Source organism: Pseudoliparis swirei, chromosome 20 (genome assembly GCF_029220125.1).
Source record: "Pseudoliparis swirei isolate HS2019 ecotype Mariana Trench chromosome 20, NWPU_hadal_v1, whole genome shotgun sequence".
NCBI classification, from domain to species: Eukaryota; Metazoa; Chordata; class Actinopteri; order Perciformes; family Liparidae; genus Pseudoliparis; species Pseudoliparis swirei.
In genome coordinates, this window is record NC_079407.1 from 14,365,692 (window position 1) to 14,391,505 (window position 25,814).

Below are 25,814 nucleotides of genomic sequence, written 5' to 3' on the forward strand. Positions count from 1 at the left end.
CTCAATTAGGGCCTTGAGCTCGAGCGAATTCCTCAGGCTTCACCGCCGAGCTGTAACGCCTCCGGCCTGCTTCAACTCAGCCGCCGATTAGCTTGCTTTCTCTGGACATGAGGGGCATGTGGGGGCAGAGTGCTCCGCAGAAGGAGAGAGGACTGCTTTCCCCCTGGATGGGCACGAGTCCGTTCGGATTGCATCACCTCTGTGTCACACGCGAGCTCTATGACCTTTTCACGCCGGGGACCAACAATAGGCCGGACACTTCATATCAGCGTCCCCCTCCAGCACACCTAACCTCAGCCTTGTGCAGAGCTATTTCCACTGCCTCTTGCTGCCTGAGAACTTCAGAACACATGTGCCTGATGACTGTGTGTATGATGTGAAGGCAACAGCCATGTGATTGCTTCAACGTCATTAGCAGTTGTTTTACATGATTTAGCTGTTATTGTTGATGTATTAAATCAACCTCGGAACATTTGCTTAAACCCAATGACTGGATGCATTACTGCCCTGTTAATTAGAGGCCGAGAGAACAATAAGGATTCCTTCAGAATGCCACATGATTTAATAGATTTTTAGCAAGCCTTAAGTATAGGCACTTATCATAACAACAAAAACATTAAGAGGTCAGTGAAGCATCAGTGTATACAGTAAATGTCAGAGCAAATGCTGCTGCCAAGGGTTACAGCAGTATGACAGCGCCTATTGATCTCAAGTAAGTTCTTTGATTTTGCATACACCCAAATTAATTTCAATGTATAGGCTACAGGACATAAGTACATCTTAATTAATATGGCTAAATTGTTTGGCAGTGCATATTGTTGAGCGGAGAAAAATAGAGGTTCCTTTTCATGTAATTTGAAATGATCGCAAATTACGGTGGAGTGACCTTCAAATCTAATTATTCAAGAAAAACAAACTCTTTATTCGGCCTGAATGAAACATGAAGGCTTGCTTGTAGGTAAATATGAAGTCATTGTTAAATATGAAGGAGAAAAACTGAAAACTGAGGAAATGAATTGTATTAATTTTAACTGTAATATTCTCAGTTCTAAATAAAGAATTGTGTTCATTGTACTATCTTTCATTTCAACAGGTGATGCTTCATATTTGAGTTGTACTGTTGTATCTTTATTATTTCCATTTCAAATTATAAAACAATTGGCTTCCTGCAACATATTGTATGTCCTACATGCTTAAACTTTATCTTTGTCCCATTTGTGACATGACATGTAAATACTGTACTGTAGCTCTTATATTACAGATGTGATAACCGGTCTAATTCCAAAAGGATGTCCATGATGTTGTTAAAAAGAATGTGTAATGTATTATTTTCTATGTTCCTAAGAATAGGCCCCCAAAAAAGCCATTTCTCTGAAAAAACCCCCGTGAGTGGCACTGGTACAATAATGTCTCTGTCTTTTCTTTACGTGACAGGGAACAGTGTTCTTGAACCTGATATTAACAGCAGTCATTTTGAGGGAAGTAGAAGAGAAATAATTCTGAATTTCAGCCACCTGCTGGAATTGTTGAAGCCGTAGGCAATTCCCTCTACCTTGAGAAATGCCTATGCAACCGTCTCAGGTGACTACCAAATTAAACACAGGTGATGAATGTCTACTCAGATTAAACAGACCATCTGATTATGTGTCAGTGTTATATTCCTCCAGCGAGGTGTAACATATGTGTGACCAGCTTAATCATACTTTTTGCAATGACACAGAGTTAGCGCAGTGTCCCTTGGTACAGTAATTTAAGCTAAGGGACAGATTGCTCCACACAAGTCACAGGACCACGACATCCTGGGCTCCAATGCTGCAGTGTATGGGATTGTTTTTAATTGTTCCCTATTACTGCCCCTGGCAATTTGTAAATGCTTGTATTACCGGGGCTTTGTTGCAAACTTACAAGTCAAATGTGCCGGCCAGTAGATATGTGTAGTTCCTGTGCCTAACAACTCCAAACAAGCGATGTTCTACAGTTTGTCACAACAAGCAAGGCTGCAGATGAGTAACATATAACCCAGTAATCCTATTTGGTATGATTACAGCAAATAGGATTACATCCATACTTCCACAGTTCAGATATTCCTGAAACGACAAACTGTATATTAGAGCTGACAGATCTATTTAGAGACACACATTCGGCCTCTTACTTTGTTTTGATCTGGTTCTGCTTTATCACAAACACTTCATCACTCCTGCTATATTCTCAGGCCATGCAATTTACTTATTCCCCTCACCTGCTCCTCCCCGCCCATATTGCATTCTCTAATTAGTCCCTCAGTGTTTATACCAGTCCATCTTCACTTGGTCCCAGCCTGGTTGCCTTGTGTGTTCCTGCTCAGGCTTTCCTCGTCCTTTCTTCTAGGATTTGCCTTTTCTGACACCGCTTGCCTGTTATTTGGACTGTAGAAATCTGTCTGGCCCCTTTTGGGATTTGTTAACCTAACTGACAGATCTCCTGGTATTGAACCTGCCTGAACTACTAAGTGAACTGAACTTTCCTTGAAACTCTGCAAACTGTGCTTTTGGGTTCAAGTAACGTTGACATTGAGTTACTCTCTTGGTAAAGTAGTAATCTTTGATCGGCTCAACTGGCATTAAGACTCTAGGTGTAAGGAATACAAAGGTGTTTTTTATATATGTTTCTTAATATTACTTACTCAAAGAAGGTTGTCCATCCATTTTCATTTGTCTTCGTCGCGAGGAGTCCAGAGCTTCCATGGTAGGTCATTACAGCTAGTTCTTGACCCTGGGCAGCAACAGTTTTTAGGGCATTGTTGGTGCCAATGGTGAACCAGAATGTCTGTCCATCGGGGACCATCAGCCACAGAGGCATTCCTGTCGTGTCTCGACGAATGTTCACTACGTTTTTGTTCTTATCAGTGATGCTGCTCAGATCTCCTGCTCCGGTGTAGGTCAGATTGTAGAGGTGGTCTCCTGTAGTCAAACTCTGAGTGAAAATGTGGCTGCCGTTGGAGTCAAACAGGTAGAGTTCATCGTGAATGGGAGAGGATACCTCGTACATGCTGAGGGGATTCAGGTAGGGCTTGTTTTTGCGCACAAAGCGGATACGAATGTTGCCCAGATCCGCAATATAAAGCTCCCCGTCCGGACACACCGCCAGAGAAGAGGGTGCATTCAGTTTAGCATCCTTGGCATAGCCTTCATCTCCAAAATAACAATCACAGTTGGCCTCATTCTTGCAGTCACAGCCACTCGGTGCACCTGCAACCAGGGAGATCTCTCCATTGGTGGACACCTGTCGTACTCTGTTTATTTTCTTTTCATCCGACTCAGCGATGTACAGAACGCCATTGTGGGAGACGGCCAAGGCGTTGGCGGACTCAAGGGTGGCATGGATGGCCACTTTGCTCATAAGGAAATGGTCAATCCCAGGGACTTGGCAGTGCATGGGCCGGCCCGCTACAATACGGACTTGATGGTTTTCTGAGATCCGGAGCACTACGTTGTTGTCAAGGACGTATAGAGAGTTGTCCATGGGACTCACTGCCAGGTCTGTGGGCCACTCAAGACGCACCTGAGAGGAAGAGAACAACAAGAATATCAGCTTTGGGTCACAAAAAAACAGACCATACTTTTATTGATCCACACATTTGTTCACTTTATCAGAGGGAAATGGTCCCTCAAGGGAAGAATTGTTGAAAACTGCTTACAAAAAAAGATAGGCTGCCGTGAAAAAGGTGTGCTATCTCATAGTTTACGCTGGAAGCAAAAACTATATTTGAAACGATTTATTATCTGATAAGGAGGAATACAGCAGCTAGTGAGTTGTTAAAGAGGAAACAAACAAAAACATGATTTTTAAGATTAATGATGATAACAATAGTGGAGGGGAAAATGAGAGATCTTTTAAATAATCAGATTAACTGAGAACAAGCACACCGCAACCGGACAGGAGAACTCTGGACACCTGAGAACTGGGCTTATACGTCTGTTATTTTTCCTTGATTTGAGTGAATTCATTTGTAATGATAAGAGATTGCATGAGCACGCTATTTAAATGAAAGTCTGCCTCTGGCCTCCTAAATTATGAATTATTGTTCTGCTAACAATATATCAGGCTTTTAACAAATTGGAATGATTAGATTGATCCAATTTACCGGCCTCTCTCACACTTATGTTCCAAGGGGGATATCTTGGGAACATAATATGAAGTGCCATATTTCGATAGAAGCCCTTGAGGGAAACTGATTCAAACCTGCACCAAAATACAAAGAAAGGTCCAAATTGTAGGGCACCTATTAGATGGGGGCGGCATTGTTTTGGATACTTTCCGCTACAAATGGGAAATAGGAAGGTGAATGAATTGATGTCACTCATACTGTGGTTGACTAATTTGTCATAATGACCAAATGATACAAATTGCAGAAACCTTTATCACAATAATCGATCAGGTCATGTGTACCTTGACATTACATAACATACATTGTTACTTCAGACACCATATCATGCTCCTTGATTACTTGATATTACATGTTAGTTTAGTAGAAAGCTAAAATAAAGTGACCAATGCAACACGTTGAGTTCATTGTGTGAGTGTGTATCACCATAAAACAAAAAAGATAATGGATAAGCTATTTGGCCATTACAAAGGGTATTAATCTACTGTTTGTGGTTGAACAATACATTTTAAAATGTTAAAATATTAAAATGCCTTAGAGAAACGATTTTGATGGATAAATGTGGGAAAATAAGTCTGGGCTGACCAATTATATTGAACTTCTTTTGACATGCTATTTTGAATTGCCCAGCACAAACCACACAGCTCCGGAAACAAACACACAACAATACATCCAATAGAGCCCAGAGAAGCACATCTCTGCAACGAACACTCTCCAAATAATGCCCTTTATTGACCTGCTTTTGACAATTTTCTCATTCAAAGGGCAACGCTGACAAAACCATTAATCTAAACCCGACAAGAGATTCTTTGGAGATGATTCCCTGGCACCTCTACAAGCAGAGCATTTATCCACCTTTGATTGAAAAACTGATTTGAGTATCGCACACAGCTCACATCCCATAAACCTCCTGTCATCACCCACAAAACAGAGGCGGTTTATATAGGACATATATTGGACCACATACAACAAACAGAGGAGGTCCGGTGGTGGAAACATGCCTTTCCCTGAGCAGAAAATGTATTTACTTAGGAAATGAAAGGGAGACTTTCATTTTCTTAAAACCTATTTCTTGTCAACCTAGTGGTTCAATATTTCATGAGCCAGTGTGTGGAGTGGCTCGGGAGAGCTGCCTGTAAGGAGGTTTTCACGCCACTCTGACTGATGAGGGTATTTTCCCCGTGCTGCTGTCCCGTATGCTATAACCAGATTATACCCTCCCCTTTATACAGTGGGGCAGATGTCAGTTGTGGCTGTATGACACGGGCCACTGCCAGCAAAAAATAAATAAAAATGCGCTTATCACCCCAGGAAACGAGCCATGAATTTGCAGGAACACAACTATTTTGAAATGGATTTGAACTTGTATTAGAACTGTAATGTCATTTAGTATAAGCAATCTGCTTCACTCTGCCAGCATGACGCCTGTCTGAAGTAGAGAAATATGTCATTATTTGAAGTCCCTCTCAGATTTGAATTGAATGTCACAGTCAGAGCTTTGATACAGCTTTCTGAAGAAGCTAAAACCCTTGAAATATGTTCAAGTGATCTGGTTTTAAGACATGGTTTCCTTCTATAAGGTTCTAGTCGGCAGGGGATGCAATGAACATTTTTAACAGAAAGATACAATTTAGAGAAATAAATCATAAACAGCGACGACCTACGGCCTTGGTGTAAACAAATTAAACGATTCTGGAAGAGGTCAAACTGTTGACCTTTTGCATAATAATAAACGGTTTTAAGAAATAAAGCGTGCAGAGCTGCATATTGAACAAAGTCAGTTTTGCTGCAGTGTGCTCGGTACACAGATGGCGTGGCAAGATAACAATTACCTCATCAGGAGAGAGAGAGAGAGAGAGAGAGAGAGAGAGAGAGAGGGAGACATTTGACATTATTTTGTGCCTTGAACAGGTAAGGTACAGCAAAAGTAATGACCACAGTGATGAGGCTTCTCCAGAGAAACTCTGGCCCTAAGTGAGGGATTGGGGAGTGTTTGAAGTGGGAAGCTATGTGCCGTGGATGCATTTTTAATGGATGCTTTTTACTGTCTGAGTGTCTCTGGCAGTGCTGGTGTGATTTGTCATCGTTGTCGAGCTGCAGTCAGTCTGCCCGTGTCCTTGCTGCAGTGGAGCATGGATGGCGAGCATCTATAGGCGCCTTGTGTTTGTGTGTATGGGGTGTGTGGGGGAGCAAGCACAGGTCATGAGATGGATGTAGCTCCCCCAGGGCTGGAAATGGGCAGCTGGAGGCTTTGCTCCCTTCACTGAATACATAATTTCACAGACACACAGAAAGCTTCTCTCTGCTGGCACCTGAGGCCCCATCAGGACCTGATTGCTAGTCGTCGTACTCGATAACATACAGGACTCGGGCAGGAAACGGGCTGGTGCATGCATGTAGAGCAGGACTTGGACATCAATCAAATCTTATCATCAAAGCCTAGAAATGTTCTTCTCAGCAAAACTATAGAAATTAAAGATACTGGAGACAACACAAATATAATTGTGTTGTTTTTGGATTATGAATTAGTGCTATGGCAAGTATGGCTAAACAACCTCAAAGTACTTTGGTTGGAAATTATAATGGCAGGGAGAAAAACTGCTGAAGTATGCAAAAAGTCTGCCTCGTCCCCTCCAAAGTGACTGAGCTAGAGAGTGATGTGACCTCGCATTGCCCTTGCCTGGGGAATGTGCTGTCTGAGGTAGCGGTCTGGTTCATATGTGTGTGTACATGTGTTTGTGTGCATCACATAACATGTGTGCATGCATCGAGAGCCAGCGAGGTCAAAGGTCATCCTCCTCATTCCCCTGCATCTATAGGTCAACGTCCCTTTGCATTTGTGGCCACTTGACACAGACATGGAAGCTGTGTGGACTACAGTGCTACCTCTGGTTTTAGCATGGCTCTATACCGGAGTGTTGTGTTTATTCCAGTTCTTGTGTGTTCTCCAGGCCTGGACGGAGTCCAATGAACCATTATTCACCGAGCTGGCACAGATGCTTTTGAGAGATGCTTTACTGAATTAATCCAAGCGAATACAGACCATCCTCGGTTTAATACATTTCAGATCCTCTCTGGATCTCTTGCAAAAATGTGGTGCAACATATTCAAATATGTATTTATATTATGTGCAATAGAGACATATTTCAACGATACCACAAATTGCCTACTGGTTAACCTCCAGCCTTGCACTTTATCTGGTCCGTGTCCTTTTTTTTACCTTTAAAAAAAAGTTTTGCATAGTGTTTTTTTTGTTTTGTGTGTGCTCTTGCTGTATTACACATGTCCTCGTGATCTGACCTGAACCTGACCTATTTCAGTCATTCATGACAAATCAGAGGTACATAAACTATCCTGACATGAGCTTAAGTGAACAAAGAAAACCACAATTCGGCCTGAAAACTGTCAGTGGTTGGAATCCTAACAGAGTGCCTGAGGGCTCTAACCACCTTCCTCTACCTATCCTTTGCAAGTACTGCGAATCTAAGAACTGGCATCATGCAGCCAATAAACAAATGTGGATCAAAACTAAGCCGAGGAGCTTCCAGCGATAGACAGAAAAGCTCACATGGGGAAGTCAGCAAGTCAAGGGTCAGCCAAGGAGACTGGTGTAGGATGAATGACGGGACAACACATGCCGGCCGACCCAGGTCAAAGAGGTGGTACCTGAGAGATGTCCATCACTGCATCACAGCTGAGAGGTCGGGAAGAGGTCAGGTCATTGAAGCCCAGAAGAGTAGAGATGATACCATTCTGATCAATTCTGCGAATCATGGTGCCATCCACAAAGAAGATTACACCGTACTTATCCACCGTAATGCCTGCAAATAAAAAGTCCCCCAATGGACAGGAAAGGGAAATATGCATCAGTTATTTTGTTTATCTGCAACTTAATGTGCGGACAGAGGAGCACTAAATGACAATTAAGCGCTATTCACTGCAATAAAAATTAAAGACTAATCACGGCAATAAAAGCTAATGCGAGGATGGATTTAAAAAAAAAATCAATAATGGAGAACAATAGACACATCAAATAGATGAGTGCTGTATGTATTGATTCAATTACAACCAAAAATGTCATCAATGTAGTCTCTTTCTCTTTCTTTTCTCTCTGCCTCAAACAACAATGAGGTGGAGACGAGTAACCTCTGCTAGACACATCTCTGGTCAGTTCAGGATCTGTCAACAATATTCAAGCAGCTATGCACATTTAGTCAGTGACAGTTATGGCAAAATCATCAGTAAGCATGTGATCTAGTTTCTAATGTATCATCCAGATATGCAAACAACAAGACAAAGAAGACCCCAGGAAACAAAAAAGAAAAGCATGCTGTAAAAGAAAACCTGTGCTTTCGAGCTATATGCATGCATAATTAGTAATGGAGGTTAGATAAGATAATTTAATGCATGAAAACTGAAAAGTATTGATCTAGCCACTGGGACTGCGGTCTTTAAATAACAAACTAGAAAAGAAGAAAAGACTTGGTACAACACACGACTTTGATCATAACAACCTCCATACAATACCTCTGGGGTTGGTGAGAGTGGCTTCAACGGCCTTTCCTCCATCCCCGCAGCGAGCGTCATCGTATGGGAGACACTGGTCGCCGGTGCCCGCCACCAGCTCTAGATTCTTGGCCACATCTTTCACCACATTCATGGATTTCACCTTGAATACCTTTCTGCTGCTGGTGTCCGAAAGGTACACAGCACCGCTCACCGGACTGGTTGCCAGGTAGTACTTATGAGTGAGGCTGTTGCTAAGAGAAGGAAAACAGGGGAGGAAGAAGCCCAAGTTAATAAAGCTGGAAAGGCTACAGCACTTCAAATAAGAAACATTGTTTATTACAATTCAAATTGATTCAAAGCCATTTAGAGAGTCAATTGGACACAATTACAAATTAAACGAGGGACACAGAAAAAGAATAATGGAATGAGATTAAACATGACATAATGGTGGAGCTTATAACTCATCTACAATACAGTCAGCTTAGTTAGAAATCCTTGGTGTCAAAAGAGAGTGGAAACTCAACTCATCTCTATACATGTGATATATACAGTAGCATATAGTAGTGATATTTTAAAATACTATACATGTACAGATATAGATGGAATGTTTCTTTTAGCATTTTGAAACAACAGTTATGATGCAGGTGATGCAGAGTTAGGAAGACAAAGAGAATCGAGAGTCAGACAGAAATCCTAATTAGTCCCTTATCCCATACCCAAGAAATCTTTGGTATAACATCTGCCTATATAGTAGCCTGATTGTTGCTTATAGAGGTTCAAACATGTGTGTTATCTGGTTCGCTTGGAATGCGAAAGGCATAGCTGAAGCAATAACACACATATGCGTACATCATGCAAAGCACAGAAAAACAATATCCGATTAAACTTCCAATCAAGTCAGCAAACTAATCCTTCATATATCCAAAGACAGATTGACAAAAGAGCCAAATATAACCAATCCTGCTGTGGCGCCATGAATGCAATCTATTCGCACACTCTAGTCAGAATATAGGTGTCAGAAAACAAAGATCACTGTTAGTAGACAAATCCATAGTAGTACAAATAAAGTGGCAGGGAGGACTATTTACATTAGGAATCTGTCCCTGCATATAATAAAGACATGATCTTCTGCTGAAAAATAAAACCATGACAGATTGTAACTGAAAACACCTAATCCCAATTAGGCGGGTACCGGAACACAATACTTTTAAGGTATCAACCGGAAGATAACCCAGTACAAAGTAGTATTAAAATTGCATAGAATCCTCTGTGTACCCAGATCTACTAATACCATTATTATTGGTCTGTTTTTTCCCACAGCCAATCTCCGCGTGTAATTTTAGGTGTAGTGCAATGTGGGATTGGGCCAGCAGCTACAACCCATAGTGTGGTAAAGGTAAAAAGACAAATAAATGCGGTGGTGGTGGCATTTTACAGAACTCAATGCTTTCATTCTGATGATGAGGAGGAAGTTGGAATTGTAATTTTTAAACTGCACCCAACCATAAGACAAGGGAGTCTTATTTTTAAAGTAGTAGATTTGACTGATAGATTTGGCAGACTTCTGTGCTCTAATAAATACAATACAACGCATCAATTGTACTTGAATTGGTCCTTTCCGTACAGATGATGTCCACATACTTGTATTAATTGATTGTAAGAAAATGTACTACCATCAATTGTGCTAATCTGTTCTACATATAAATCATTTACATCTTTATCAAATGTTGTTGTTGACTGTTGGTCAGACACAACAATGAATTAGTAACCAGTTTAGTGTTTAGCGCCACCTTAACGATCGCCACCGTTATCAGCACGGGATACAGCACAATTCTGCCAGACCTGATAAGCCTTACACAAAACCTGTCAGCAGGGTGTCATTCAAAGTGGATTAAGATGGAATTTCAACTCTAACCTTCAGGGTTCTGTAAGGGCTTATGGCTGGCATGACAGGGCCGCAGCTTCTATTTTTATAATACAACAAGAAAGAAAGACCAGTGGGTCTTTGGGATTGTCAACTCCGGTACGTAACTTTAAATGACAATTGACCTTCAATGAATCAGTGATGACAGTACACTGCAGCAAACCTCAGGCACACATGTCACAATCAGCCCACTGACCAAGTTGACTGATATGTTGGTCTAGAGTACATTCCAGGTACAACTGGCTGGTTTAGGAAATAAAAAACTAAAAACACAGCTGTCTTAGAGTAGGTCAATATCAAACCTCAATAACTGGATTCTACTTTGCATTCTATCTGCCATGTGCAATCAGCTGATACCTTAACAGCTCCCAGTTGCATGTAGAACAGTGTTGGTCCCCCCCATAGTGTTTGAAACTATGAGGCGTCATTCCCTGACCTTGAGCCATGGCCACATACCCCATCTATATTCACTGACAACATCTAGTTTGTGGAAGATAATTGGATTTTGCTGCATGCTGGCGCGACCACGAAGGGGGCGCAGTTGGAGTGGACGGGGACATCCTTAGTAGGGGGTCAATGAACATCGGGGTGAGATAACCCACCTCCCAGTCCTATCGCAAGCTCACACATAAACAGGAGGCAGCCATCCATTTTATACGGACACATGCTGTGTTTTTCCTCCATAAATCTCCTTTTCAATATGTAAATGTATTGGGAGTACTGAGAGCGAGAGGACGGAGCTTTGATGTTTCTTTAGATTGGCTCTAGCAAACACAACATGAGTCTGAATGGGACGGTTTTAAGTAAGTGTATGTGAGCGTAGTAACGTTTTGTTAGTGCACAAAGACATCTGAGGTACCAAGACTGACAAAAAGGTAGATGTGGAGAGACGGAAAAAGCAATAGAGCGTATGTGAGGGTTTTGTTAATATGTCCGTTCTGGAAAATAGAGGACAGTGACCTGCATCCATTCGCTTTTCATCCTCAGTTTGACTACAAGTTCCCCAGCTGTAGTCAAGGCCCTTTGGTAAAAAATCAATCAATAGCCATTTGCCCGACACATGGTATCTAAAGACAGCACACAGAGATTTCCATTTATTCATAACGATTTAATATATTAAAAGGTTATCACACTTCTTTCCTACCGTGTGGTTGTGTTTCATTGCATGTAGAAAGGTGTGCCAAATACACTGGCAATGCAAGGTAAGTTATACATCCCACTCCGAAATGTTTACTTGATTCCTTGACAAATAGCGATTCCACAACTAATTTTCTTATTTTCATCTAGGGACACATACTACTAGATGACTCAATACTTATATACTATTAGGCTCCGTTCTCTCTTTGTAATCACACACACAAATGAAAAACACTGTCCAGAGCAAGCCACTCATTCCAGTGATTAAGTAAGTTAATAAACATATATTAAACTACTAAATCTACAGCCTAATGAAGATGAAATTCCCAGTCAGTCATAACATAAAGATTTGATCTTCTAGCTGCTCAAAAGTGCACATCTGAAATGGGCTCAAACGGGCAATTTGATATCAAGTATGTGGACTGAGCCCTTTTCAGTATTAATTTCAGCAAATACTGTATGGCTTACCTATGCCTGAAGTCTTTATTTCTGTTTGCCAAGAGCAGCAGAAAATGACAGGAAGAGAAAGGAGAGGAAATGTTAGTTGTTAGAAGATAGAATTCAGAAAACGGCTGTTCGTGGACAGATATATTTAAAAGAGAATCATGACAATTTCATTCTAATCTACTCAAACCTCTATCATTGCTGATGATAATAGAGAAATTAATCTTTTCCTGGAACGTCTTCTGTTAAGACCCCATTACATCCTCTTCAGCCCCTATCAGGGCTGAACTGCAGCTGTTACAGGTGGATGAGACAGGCAGGACCATCAATCCTGGGCCTGAGGGCGTTTCTGTCCATCTCAATCGACCTCAGTGGTTTACGACCTGTGTGCAAGCCCATTTGAGCTCATGGTCCTGAGTGAACGTTAGTGTGCTACTCCTCAGTTACCTGAGCTCCAGGACGCTGGTGACGTTCCCCGTGGTGAAAATCCTCCTCACATAGTTGAAGTCGCCCACATACAGACTTCCATCTGAGCCACACGCCAGAGCCACAGGGGCCAGCAGCTTGTTCCCGTCAGCGAGGCCATTACAGCTGGGGCAGGAGATGCTGCGCCTGCGCCCGTTCCCCATCACGCTACCGATGACAGGAGGCTGCTGGGAGATGAAGACGTTCTCCCCGTTGCCCATGTGAAGAATACCTGATGAGGGCACGGGAAAGATAAATAAGTAAAAATATCTGCAACATGTCTGGGTTGAGCAGAGTTGACTGGGCTCTTTCCCTAAAAGTGGATGCAAGCAAAAATGCAAATGCAGACTAGTGGAGCGAGTGAAAAAGGATGTGACCAGTGGTTATTTCTAATGTTTGCAATTTTGGTACCCGGAGATGGGCTTCAACAATAGGCGGGAATCAGCATCTCTATTCTTTAAAAGCAGCGGTGTTTCCTAAAATGCCAGGAAGTTCATCCGTCAGGGCAACACAGACACTGGCCCAAAAAGACATTTTGGACTTTGTGTTTAATCACTGTCAGCTATTTTCTTTTCTTATTATAGTTTGTTTTTAACTATGTAATGGCTCTGTGGCAGTCTGAGATTATTTTGGATGAAAGTTACAAAGAAAATGCATTATCATTTATTATTATTATTTGAATATAAAACTTTAAATCTGTAGAGAACAGCATGCCAGTCTGGTGCGTAGAGATGCATAGGGGACTATATAAATAGCTTTGCAAATTCCTTGTCAGAAGATTCAATTAATTAAGACACCCATGTAGCTTGATGTGTGTGTGTGTGTGTGTGATAATGGGAAGTGCAGTTAACAAATGGCGTGCCAAAGGACTAAAACAGGAATTCTCAAATTGCTCTGTTTTTGTTTAGCACCTGCTAAAACGTTACTGGTTAGAACTTGGTAAACTGAGGTTACTCTAGTGGTGCTGCAAGTCTCCTGGTTGCTTATTGTAGATTAAAATATATGTTAGAGAACAATTTTAAAAGAGAGTGAAAGTCTACAGACAACAATCGGATGTGGTTTTGAATAGGTCCATGTGTGCACCTCTGCCAACTGAAGCCACAGAAATTGCTGTGTGCCAATGTTTGCAATAATAGAAGGTCTTAGCTGATGGAAACACAGGCACAATCTGATGCCAAAACGGGGAGCAAAAAGCCTATGGCACAAGTGGAATCTCTTGGAGCTATAAAATTACCACACAGGCACACAATCCCTCAAAAATGGACTTGCCCTGATTAAGAAAGACAGCACGCCTGCCTCCCTGCTTCAACCGGCTTTGTGCATGAATACAAGTAGAGCAATATGTATAGAGTCCATGTGCAGGAGTTGAGGCATACAACCCCCCATACACACACATGCACACACTATGTTTCCATTAGTGTTGCCAATCTAATCTTGGAAAATGTTCAGATATGGTAATGTAAAGATGTTCCTTCTGCCCAATCAATGTAATCATATTTGAAATCCAGCATCTGTGTGTCTGCAGGAGATTTCCTGCTTCTGATGGTTGGTTGACGTGGTGACCTGAGTTCTTTGAGCAGCACAACATTTGGTGCATCAGAAAGGACCAGCCGAGCATCTCCTTCCTGGGACTTGATTTAATATTAGGGGCTGCTGCTGCTGGGAGCAACAGACTGACAGCAATTAAATAAGGGATGATTATAAAAATGCTGGGCATGAACAGGACATGGAGATGCCAACTGGGGTGGTTGGGTGGGTGGGTGGGGTGGTCTCCCTCCCCAGACAGCACATTCAGATTTAGCAAGTTTAGTTTGACGGATCAAAGTGCCACCTTCCTGACCACTTTTCCGAAAAGTATGCCTCATCTCTGATGAGCCCTCCCAGACACAAACAGACGATAAAGCCTGGCCCGTAACACGTGCTGCTCTAACTTTTTTCCCTCTATATTCCTATATTTGCCTCTCAGGAGTAATTTGCTGGCAATGGGAGAATTGACCCCCCTCACCTAAAAATGAACAGAAGTAATAAAAAAGTCAGATCTATCTGAGGATAAATGACTGCTGAATTGAAAAAGCCTCAAAATGCCACAGATGGGGAGGACAATTCATTGTTACACTAAAAGCATCATCTGAGGAACTCGGTGGACATGTTGGTACTTATCTGCAGTCTTGGGCATGAGCAGAATATTATACGTAAAATGTGATAAGGAGTGGCAAACTGAAGATTTACACCCCGAAATGTTTTCATCTTCACAAATGACAAAGTCTATTATTAAGTTGATATCAAATTAACAGAAAAACTAAATCTGCAAATTTGATAGGATGCTTGTTTCCAACGTAAATGAAACAATCCCTGGTAGTTTACATACAGTATCTGCATTCTGCTATCTTCTTCTTAATCACGGAAAAATTCATAGAAAACTGCATCACCACACAAATGTATTTACCTCACTGTGCTTTGAAAACTAAACCCTGGAGTAAATAGTTCAAAACAAGATTTCTTTCAGAATGAAATCCATTTTTGAGTAGGTGGTTTAATGACGAGTGGCTGAGAATAGGCATTTGGAAAGGGATTAGTAGGTGACTCACCGCTCTGGATATTTAAAGCATGGTGCGTGTCGATAGTCCATCCTCCTAGTTTGGAGGCGGTGGTTTCGTGGCCCTGAAGAACAGCGGTCCTCTTCTCCCATAGAATAAGGTCTGGACAGGACTCGTACTCAAAACCAACAGATACTAGGGAAAGATGAAACTAGCGTTAGTGAAACAAATGATCAAGATGCAAAATGATACCATTATGTGCAATAGTCACTTGATCACCTACCAAATGCTTCAGACAAGCCATAGACCTTCTGACTGTAGACATCAGCCTTGTCCCACACAAAGTCATACAAGAGGTTTGGGGCTGCAGGAAACCACTTTCTGAACAGCCGGCCTTCCACAGCCACCATGAGGTGAACCTTCATCAAGTTGAATGGGATTGTGGAGTGGGTGAGGGTCACCCTCAGTATTGACTTGTAACCTGGAGTCCTGCTGCTTAAATAGCCGAGCTTCATATCCGTTCCTGGTATGGGCACTTCCTCCTGCAGAGACTGTGGACAAAAAGAAAGCTCATAAATGACCGAAAGACTCACGTAAATCCCTAAACAAGCTGACAGGAATTGCAGGTTTTTAATTTGCCTCATTATTTAAGGTAGGATTAATAACGTGCCTCTCTCTGCATGTCCTTTATTTCACACAGATTATCAATTTGTCATTTCTTTGATCAGTGGCCACTGCGTCACTTGTTACATATTTTTTATAGTCGCCCCGAACCAAATATATTGAACCATGGGAAGATTAAATACATCAATTAGAGGACAATTATATCCATGCGTTACAGGGAATCAAATTACAGATTTATTCATTATGTACTTCAGTACATCATTTAATTAATATGAATACGTCTTTCATTAGGGCAATAGTCTTCCCTGCAATCCATATGAAAATGGCGTCACATGAGTCCCCTTGGGCTCAGAGCTTGCACAATCCGATTATATATAGAGTAATACAAGTTAGTTTAGCAGGAGACAACTCTGTGGCTTCGGGGATTTTCCACTGAGGTCAGACCTGTAACCTCTTGATGATACAACAGTAGGTCAGCACTCAATTATAATACACAGTATTCATATTTAGGATCAAGGGTTGACAGCATTGGTTTGGGTGACCAACTCATCTCTGTTTTAATTAAGTGACCTCTCGTCGCCTGTCTCCACAGAAAAAGATGTAAAGTAACAATTAAAACGGCCACCCAAAGTGTTACTCAGTCGGAGGACATGTTACTTATGGTGTGTTTCTTTACAAATGTTCACAAGTGTGGCAAAGCCGGGTTGAATGTTCATAATTCCCTTTTATAAGGACTAGTGTAAATTGGACGATGTCCCAGTGTGGCGCTCTTACAGCTCAAGGAATAGCAAAGACAAGGCTGCTCTAAATAGAGAGGACTGCATCCTAAATTCACTCATATGCCATAAATTTAACGAAGCAAAGTCGGAGACAAAGTAATTAGCGAAGGACACAGAGATGACTGTTGGACATTGGCCACACATTCACGTCGCTCGCACAAATATGACACATACATGTGTCGACGGATAGCAAAATATATGCAGTCATGACATATACTGTAAAAGCAAGTTATTTCCAGTGGTGCTTCATCTAGGAGGCTACAACCCTGGAGAAATTAAAAATGTCCGGGCTGTTTTCTGTGTGCGAGGTAATCATCATCACTCTGCAGCGATGCAGTACAATGTGCATTGTAAATCGCCAGAGTTCCCCGGACCAATTACACCAGAGAGATAAAATCACAGCACTGCCACAGGCCAGAGTTACTATTACATTTGTGCTTGATGAATAGTCTTCAGGGCCGCCTCCAGGTGTGTATGGGGTCAGATCGGTCTCAATAATTGCAAATGCACACAGAGAGACTTACAAATGCAAACACACAAATGTTTCTATGTATTTATTTGTGGATCGCACTGCATTTGTTTGTGGATGGCTACACATGTGTGCATGTATTTATGAGACTCTCCTGCCGTGGCTCAATCCGTAAATGCGTTTTTTTAAACATAGCACTATCTGTAGCCAATCAGATGTCGTCCAGCCTTTGAGGGGCGGGGCTTATCTCCATGGCTTAACTCCTTGACTTTTCCGTGTGTAGCGATCCACAAACAAAAGCAGTGTGATCCACAACTAAATACATATAAATCCACAAACAAATAGACAAATACACATAGAAATGCATAAATATATTTGTGATTTTTCTTTCTTTTATGTCGTAATTTATTTCCATTTGCATTGGTATGTATTTGTGAATCTTTCTGCGTGCATTTGTAAATTGAATATATTTGTGAATTGTTCTGTGCGCATTTGTGAATCTGTGTGTTTGCATTTGTGAGTCTCTCTGTGTTCATTTGCAATTATTGATACTGATCTGACTCCATCGATGTGGGGCATGATTCATTTTGGAGGGGAGCATGTATATCACAACCGCGGGATGGGGAGAGGTCACCTGGATTTCGGGTACGACGGTGCGCCTTTCCGAGCAGGAGCCGGCGAAGGCTGTGAGTGGAGCCGGGGACACCACGGGCCCGGGCCGGGTGAAGCTGCTCAGGTCACAGCTGGGGATGTCGTTCTCTTCGTGCCGCATGACGATGGTATCCATGACAAAGAAGCGTCCCCATGGCAACCAGAGAGTGTGCTCCTGGGTGATGAATGGGGCGCGCTTAAAGTGCAGGGCTATGGCTATGCCCCCGTTGGTCACCAAGTCAAAACTGGAATACAGAGGCGCCAATGTCAAAGGGGATAAATGTTGACTGTATTTTCAAATAAAATAATGTGAAAATTCCCGTTAGCAATGCATGAAATCTGTTGTGTGTTGACGATTAAACCATGCAACAATTTACTGTGAGGTAATGACTATTTTCTAACAGATCAAACAGTAATACATTCCACAATTTATAAAATGAAGGCTATTTAGCATTATCTTTCAGGCACACACAGGCTGAAAATCTGAAAGAACAATTAATCACAATGTTCGAGGCACATATCTTAATTACTGTCATAATCTGTAGTTTGTATTTGATGGATGAAAAACAGTAGATGCATGCTGTAAATTCAGGCATGACTGTTTCACCCATAGCGTGTGATGCACTGCTCCTGCAAATATATATATATATATATATATATATATATTTATTTATATGTGAGTGAGTGAGAGAGAGAGAGAGAGAGCGAGAGAGAGAGAGATGGAGGGATCCGCAACTTCTCTATCGATTCCTAAGATGACGGCTGTAGACTCGGACGTCAAACTAAAAGCTCTGCAATGCAATTCCTTCTGCTGTTGCATTTAAGGGCCCATGCCTCCAGTCTGACCTGAGTAGGTCTTAGTAAACAGGCTGCACGCTGGCTATTTAATCATGTCTGACTGGTGCACGGTGACAACAGCATGCCTGCACCTGCATTAGGCGTTTGCCGCTCTTGTCACTTCTATCTAAGAGCTAATTAGTACCCGTTCACCAACAGGCCCAAGGGGAAGCATCCTTATTCAAATTACAGGTCAAAATAGTAGCCATGATACGAGAGAACCTCCCTCTTGGTTTAAGCACCTATGAATAATCAGCTCAGTTAAACATTTGATTGGCAGTTGAGATAAAGAAAAGTTTGTTCCACCCTCGGTATTTTACCCTTGGCTGTGTGTGAGCTTGTCCAGTAGTGGGGAGGATGCAGAGCCGATGGGGGCTGATAGTCGTACCCTTGTGCTGCCGCGATCCGTCAGCCGCTGTACGGTCTGCATGACGCCTGGCAGGGCTAAGGCTACAAGCTCTCTAAACACCTCTGGACAGATACCCATGGACAGCGCAGCCAATCGATGGAGGGATTCACCGGCTGTTATCAATCAGGACAACCGCCTTAAGCCATGTGACACAGCATATTAAACTACCTACAGCAGCCTTGGTTGCTTGTGCCTTCAGGGAATGCATCAGTCTCAAAGGGTTAACCCAGCAAAAGAACTTGGCATGACTGATACAAATTATATGTAATCATTTCTCTGACAATGTAAACCTAAAATTAAGTGGAAGATATCTACTTAAATTGATTGATAAGTGGAATCTAGGACATGTAAGTTTAATAAGAGTGAATAAGAACTATACAATGAAGATGCTTTGGTGATAAGTGAGGTCCCTTTATGTACGTCTGAAGTTAGAGAAAGTACACTGGCTTTAGTTCCTCAACAATTATATTCATATTACTATATACTGTGTATAAATATAATACCACATCCGTGTCCTCTTTGATAAGGCTGACTTGTGTTTACAGGAAGAGAAAAAAAATCAACCAACAAAAACACAAGAAAACTAGAATGGGCACTCGGTAGAGCGCATACCTTCGCATATCATAAGATTGGGCATTGAATTATGAACATTTTGGCATTAGTTGCATGACCGTGCTATGGTAAAAAGAAGATGTTGACCTTTCCATGACCTTGACCTTTGACCCGATTGATCCCAAAATCTAATCAAATGGTCCCCGGATAATAACCAAACATCCCACCAAATTTCATGCGATTCAAGAAGATTTTGACCTTTCCATGACCTTGACCTTTGAGTCGATCGATCCCAAAATCTAATCAAATGGTCCCCGGATAATAACCAATCATCCCACCAAATTTCATGCGATTCGGTTTAATACTTTTTGAGTTAGGCGAATAACACGCATACAAATAAATACGCGGCGATCAAAACATTACCTTCCGCATTTTCAATGCGAAGGTAATAAATAACAGTAATTATAATAATTATTATATCTAATTGTTAGTACATGTGATATGTGATATACATTTGCATCTTAGGACATACGGATGGATCTTTTTTACAAACACAAGTAGTATACAAGTTGTAAAGTGCACACTGGATGTCCCATATCTATATCGTGGCTCCTATAGAGGTCATCTCAAGCACGTACAAATTTAATTAGCTGGAGTCCCCGTCAGCATTCTTCTCATTATTGGAGAAAAGCATAAAAGGGAACGGGCGTGTCTCAATGCTCAGCCAGTCAGAAAATGACTACACAGCTGTAAAGAAACTAAACTAACCTCTTTTGTTTCGGCAAGAAAACTTTTAAAGATAGTGAAAAAGGTAATTTAAAACCTAAGCCCTTGGACAATAAAGAACACATCATAAAAATGAGTTCAGACAGCTTTCCTATTTCTAAATGGCTGAACAGGTGCATTTCTGATTTCACGCTGCACTGAGCCAGTTTACAGTGATTGCAGGGGAGTTGCAGGAGACTGGGCATGTTTACAGGGGAACCTGGGAGATGGAGTAATGTTTACACATATGCTGGGAAGGAGGAAGGAGTATAGAGCTTTACGAAGGAAAAAGGGCGAAAAATGATACAGGCATAAATGGGAAAATGATAGAGATGAGGGGAACCAGTGCAGTGGAAAGGACATGAGACCTGGGCTCAAGGAAAGTACAGGACATAAGTGAAAGAGTAGTGCCCGGAGAGGAAAGGCTTAAGGGCGGTGAGGGATTAGAGGCCGGGTAACGCGAGAGGATGAGAAGCAGATGAAATGAGAGAGGAAGGTGAGGATGATGAGGTGGAGATGGGCGATTTTTGTAAAACTGTAAAAGAGAGAAGACGGCAGAAATGAGGAGGAGCAAGAATGATCCAGAGTCAACCTGCGGCAAAGATGTGGGCCTTTAGAGTGCCGGTGACTGATAAAAGTGTCAGGAGGAAGTGGGGCTGGGAGAGTAAACACCAATTCATGCTGTGCTGTGATAGAGAGGCTTGGTTTACCCCCAGACCTGACGAGCAATGACTACTTGAGAGATACCGAGTGATTGAAGGTTACGTGAGTGTGTAATCTGATGCAAATAAAAACATGGTCAGAGAAGAACATACCATTCAAGAGACAATGTGACCCAAATGATTTGCAAGTCTGATTAAGTGAGACGAAACTCACTTAATTCTGGAAGTCTTGCGTTGTCAAATAAATAATGTTAATCGCACTATGTTTCATGGCCCCAGAAAGCAGCTTTGAATTGGCATAGACTATTCTTTCCCCTCCCCGCTGCTACTGAAGCATAACTTATGAGTGTACCAGCAGGACGTTGTTTGATTTCTCTGGGAATTGAGCCGAGAACTCCAAAATTGGACAAAATGAAAGCACAAAGCAGATCAATGGCGGGACCAATTGCTGTGGCAACTGTGTTTTTTTTGTATTCCCTCTTCCATCATTAGAATTCAGCACAACTTAACAACGTTATTATTTAAATATCAATGTCACATCTCTCTACAGAATATTCAGGCAGCGTTTGGTGGCATTTGCCTTGTTTTGGTGTGTGTGTGTTTCAATAGGGAGGAGAGCTCTTACCTTCCATCCTGCCGAGTGATTGTGTAACCATAGGACGGGTTGTTGATGAAACTGATGTTGACGCCAACTAGCGGTGTTCCATCTGAGGTCACTACTTGTCCACGAATGACACAAGCATGGCTGCATGGGAGAAAGAAAAGGCCAAAGCACTTACAATGATGGGATACGTTTTTGATCTTCAACCCAGAAAACTTAAGTTAAACTTAAAACATACAGTAGAAATGTATTTTTTCAGAAAGAAATACTGTAAAAAAAGAAACAGCCCGAACCGAAACAGAACTACCTATTGCCTCATATGATGTATTTACGCGTTTTCAGAGTAATGAGATAAGGATGCTTTACTTTGCTTTTGCTCTAATTAAAAAAAGAGAAAGAAAAGAGAAAAGAAGAGGATTTATCTTTTCCATTACAGAATGCAATGGAGGAAAATAATAGGAGTGCAGATTGCAAGACTTGCTTGGCTGGTTTATCAGGACCTTGACAGATTTCCAGACTGACATCAGGTCTCCAGAAGCTGCATAAATTAGATCTGATCATCAGTCCCCACCAATCAATAGTAGGGAGTCATCCAACTTCACCTCCTAATCTTACTGAACCGATGAGTTGAGACCTTGCTGTTTCACGTCCCCCTCCGTTGAGTTCTTACCCATGTCATTAGTAAGGCCACGCCCATGGGCAGCCATTGTTTCTGTGGACGTTTGCAAAAAAATTGGTCCCCTAACAAATGCCGTACTGCCACTTCATCATTAGACCATGGCTATTTTTAATACATTTGGGTCTTAAACACTGCCACGTACCGGAAACAATTAACACTAGTGTGTTAGTAGCTGCCCTCAACATGTCCTTACCAGAGGCAAGATCATTCACCCCACACAATTCTGGTCCCCAGAAACCCAGTTTTATGTTAATTAGGCCAGGTCTCCTTCAGAAGACCTTGGCTGCCCACCACTGCACTGTAAACAAGCAAGGAGATACTGTTCTGAGTCCTTGGGCTCGTACCCAAATATCTATCTGTAATTCTATTTACATACAATTACTACTAAAGTTAGCTCAGCACGTCTACGATTAATCATTCATGCCAACAGTTTTGTTTGAAGAGGCAATCATCCACATTTCCTTCAGACAGAGCTGGGTAAGTGGAACTATCTCCTTCCTGCCTCTATGAGCCACATGGGGAGATGAGTCTTTGCTGTCAAGATGAATGATTTAAATATTGACATCAAATAGAAGGGAAAGAGCAACAAAGGAAGCGTGAAGCATTTGCCGCAGAAACTTCTCCTCTGTGCTCGTCCAAAAGGTTTTCCAAAGTCAAAAGGGACCTTCGCAATATCTCCAACCTCCAGTTAGTCATACATCATCCGCAGAGGGCGACACAAGGACATGTTGTGAAAAATGAACGCAGCAAGAAATCATCTCTAGTTTATGTGTTTTTTTAAAAAGTTGAAGTACTATGGATAACAACACTTAGTCTCGTCAGGTCTTGCCATTGATGTCATGGAAGTGATGTTGAAGCTGAAACTGCCCGCCTATCTTTTTGACACATTGAATTCGCTCCATTCAAACAAAGTGTCTTGAACTGATTCGCCGACCGATATCTCAACAGGAACACATTCCTGGTATCTGCCTCTTCTGGATTGAGTTTGCTGTTTGACATGTTTTTTTGGGATAACACTAATGATACTTTCAGCTAACAATTCTGTTGTATGAATTTACCACAAATTGCCAGTTTGAGCACAGGTGGGTGTTTAGCTTTGTAAAACTAAACACGTTTATGGAAACTGAACAGCCTTTGGTGAGGAAAAAAAGATAATAAGTGTCAAAGATACGCAGCAGTCATACAGTATAAAGTTGTCACAAAATTGGAAATTTGTCATTGCGTAATTTATTTTGAGACAAAAGAAATAAATGCACGCCGGCACATCCAATAAATGGCTACAACAACATAATTACCTATGCAAATGACTTGATTATACGGTAAACCTTGATGCAAATATAAACGCTCTCTTTCCCTGCCTGTGTTACACAGTATACCGGAGAGAATGAGGAGACGTCAATATAAATGTTAAGTTCCGAATACATAATGCTGCGAAAAGGGATAGAGCACATGGAGGAGAAAACAAACAAGGTATTTCCTGACACTAAAGGCAAAATGCTAATAAAAGGGTTGTAAATTAAATGAATGAAACATAAGCTAGTAAAAGAAAAAAATGGAGTTCCAGGGTCAAAGTTCTTGTTTACTATTCGAGTCAGTATCCACTCGCTTGTATTGTGTGTCATAGTGGAGAGTCAATACCCTTTTTACGCAGGGGCAGATGCTTTATTCAGTGGCACCTTTGCAACATTTTCGTGGTGGGAAACATCAGAAATAGCACTCTGACATGTCTACTAGCATGAGGAAGTGGTTATCGGATCAATGAAGAGATGATCAGGTGACCAGGGCGTATCAGAATGATGCTGAGACTTTGCCTCTAAGGCTCATCAGAGGCCCTGAGCCCCCTGTCACAACCGCTCATATCTGTCAGTGGGTGGGGAATGAATACCAGGCATGAATAATAGATTATCACTGATATTTTTAGGTGAGCCGAGGCCTCCAATCTTGCAGCTCATCTCTGGATTCTGGATTTTATTTATTTATGGGCTGCATCTTCTGGTGAGATAGTGAGACAGGGGTATTACTCAACCCTCTGCGCCTCTTCCTCTATCCAGTGGAGAACTGCAAAACGTTGAGTGGTTCTCCAAAAGCCAAAAAAGAAAAGAAAATCACATTCTTTTTGAAAGGACTCATGACAGAATAACAGCCAGAAAAATAAACATTGATGTGTGAATTAATCACACAAAGGAAACGCAACCTATGTGTCAAGGCCTGAAGAAATTAAAGATTCACATGCTGAATAGTGACAGTGTAGAGATAAAAGCAAACAATGAGGTAAACAAACATTTCAAAAAGCAGCCAATGTTAGGACGTGTTGTGTTGCAAATTAAACTAATGGAAATGATCCTGCTTGAGCAGAGACACTTTTGAAATCGATTTATTTCCTTCAACACCAAAGCAACAGCTCTGCTGGACTAAAAATAGTTATGAAACTACAAGTCTCTGCCATCACTTTGAAAAGAAGTAAAATGCCTCAAATAACAACTCCACGCTGGGAAGTTTGTTTGATTATATTATTATTATATTGTATCAGCGGGGACAATAATTCGAAAATATTCTCAACATGTTTTTTTCTCAATTTATTTTGTTTTGATTGTTTGTTTCACAGAAGTACACTACGCCAGGATGAGAGAGAGCCATAAGCAAGTAGGAAGCAGATTGCAAATAAGGTGACACAGCCTCGCAAGCGATTAAAGATGAAAGGAGACGGAGACAAAGGAAAAACAGAGGCAGGGGAATCTTATGGGACTTTGACAGCCATCCTGTCTGATATGAAAGCGCCTCAGATTCCATGGCTGGGGTGTCGTGGGCTCTGCCTCTGGGAGTGGGCCTCAGACGGATTACAGTAAAAGTAATCACAATACATGAATATGAGATGCCTTCAATGCATTGGAATGCTCCCTGCTTTTTGCCACATTCTGTTTGTCCATCATCATCTGTCCATCATCCTTCTAGTTATGCACGTATCCGGTCCCTGCCCATTTCAGCCTCTGGCGCCTAAAGCACCCAGAGCCCTGCTTCGCACAGACATTTTGGTTTGGGGTATTGTGCATTTTTTATTTTTTTAATAATTTTTTCTGCTAACCTGTATATATAAATGCTGTTAAACAAATCCACTTGCGGGATTTATAAAGTAACTATCGATCTATCTCTCTATCAATCTATTTTTCTTTCTTTTACACTCTGGGAGTGCAACAACCACAGCATTGTGACTGTGGAGGCCTACATTAATAATAAAAGCTTCTAATTGATTTGGTCTTGCACCTAAAACGTCAATATCAAAAATCGGTGATGTTAGCAAGTACAGACTAGATGACTGTTTATTCCAATAAAAATAAGTGTAGTTGCTGAATTGAAATGTGATACAGTGTGCAGGACTTTTACATACAGTATAAACAAATGTCTGTCACACTGAAGTCATTGACAAACAATGAGGAAGAAACCTATTGCTCGAAGGGAAAGCAAACTATTTTGCGGTGTAACCGATTTGTGGTGTCTGGTGCATTTTATGTCAACCGGAGAGATGTAATATGGCAGTAGTTATGGTGGAAGATCCTAAGAAGTGCCAAAAAACCAGTTTCTGCTCCAGATAAAAAAAGAGGAGGGATTAAAGTAAAAAACGGAAGAAA

General features: G+C 41.5%; 1 protein-coding gene across 6 annotated transcripts in view; it reads right to left on the reverse strand.

Annotated features, from left to right (window-relative positions):
• tenm4 (teneurin transmembrane protein 4) overlaps positions 1-25,814 on the reverse strand; it is a 146,352-nt gene that overhangs the window by 19,656 nt on the left and 100,882 nt on the right. For 4 of the 6 annotated variants that reach the window (XM_056441046.1, XM_056441052.1, XM_056441050.1 and 1 more), the window contains 9 exons: positions 21,534-21,653; positions 17,667-17,928; positions 15,444-15,711; positions 15,212-15,355; positions 12,606-12,855; positions 12,183-12,203; positions 8,672-8,904; positions 7,811-7,965; positions 2,663-3,540 (listed from right to left, as the gene is read on the reverse strand). In XM_056441046.1, the coding sequence (XP_056297021.1) occupies positions 2,663-3,540; positions 7,811-7,965; positions 8,672-8,904; positions 12,183-12,203; positions 12,606-12,855; positions 15,212-15,355; positions 15,444-15,711; positions 17,667-17,928; positions 21,534-21,653 (2,331 nt within the window). The remainder of the gene's footprint in view (positions 1-2,662; positions 3,541-7,810; positions 7,966-8,671; positions 8,905-12,182; positions 12,204-12,605; positions 12,856-15,211; positions 15,356-15,443; positions 15,712-17,666; positions 17,929-21,533; positions 21,654-25,814) is intronic. The other 2 variants (XM_056441051.1, XM_056441048.1) reach the window with 1 other exon arrangement.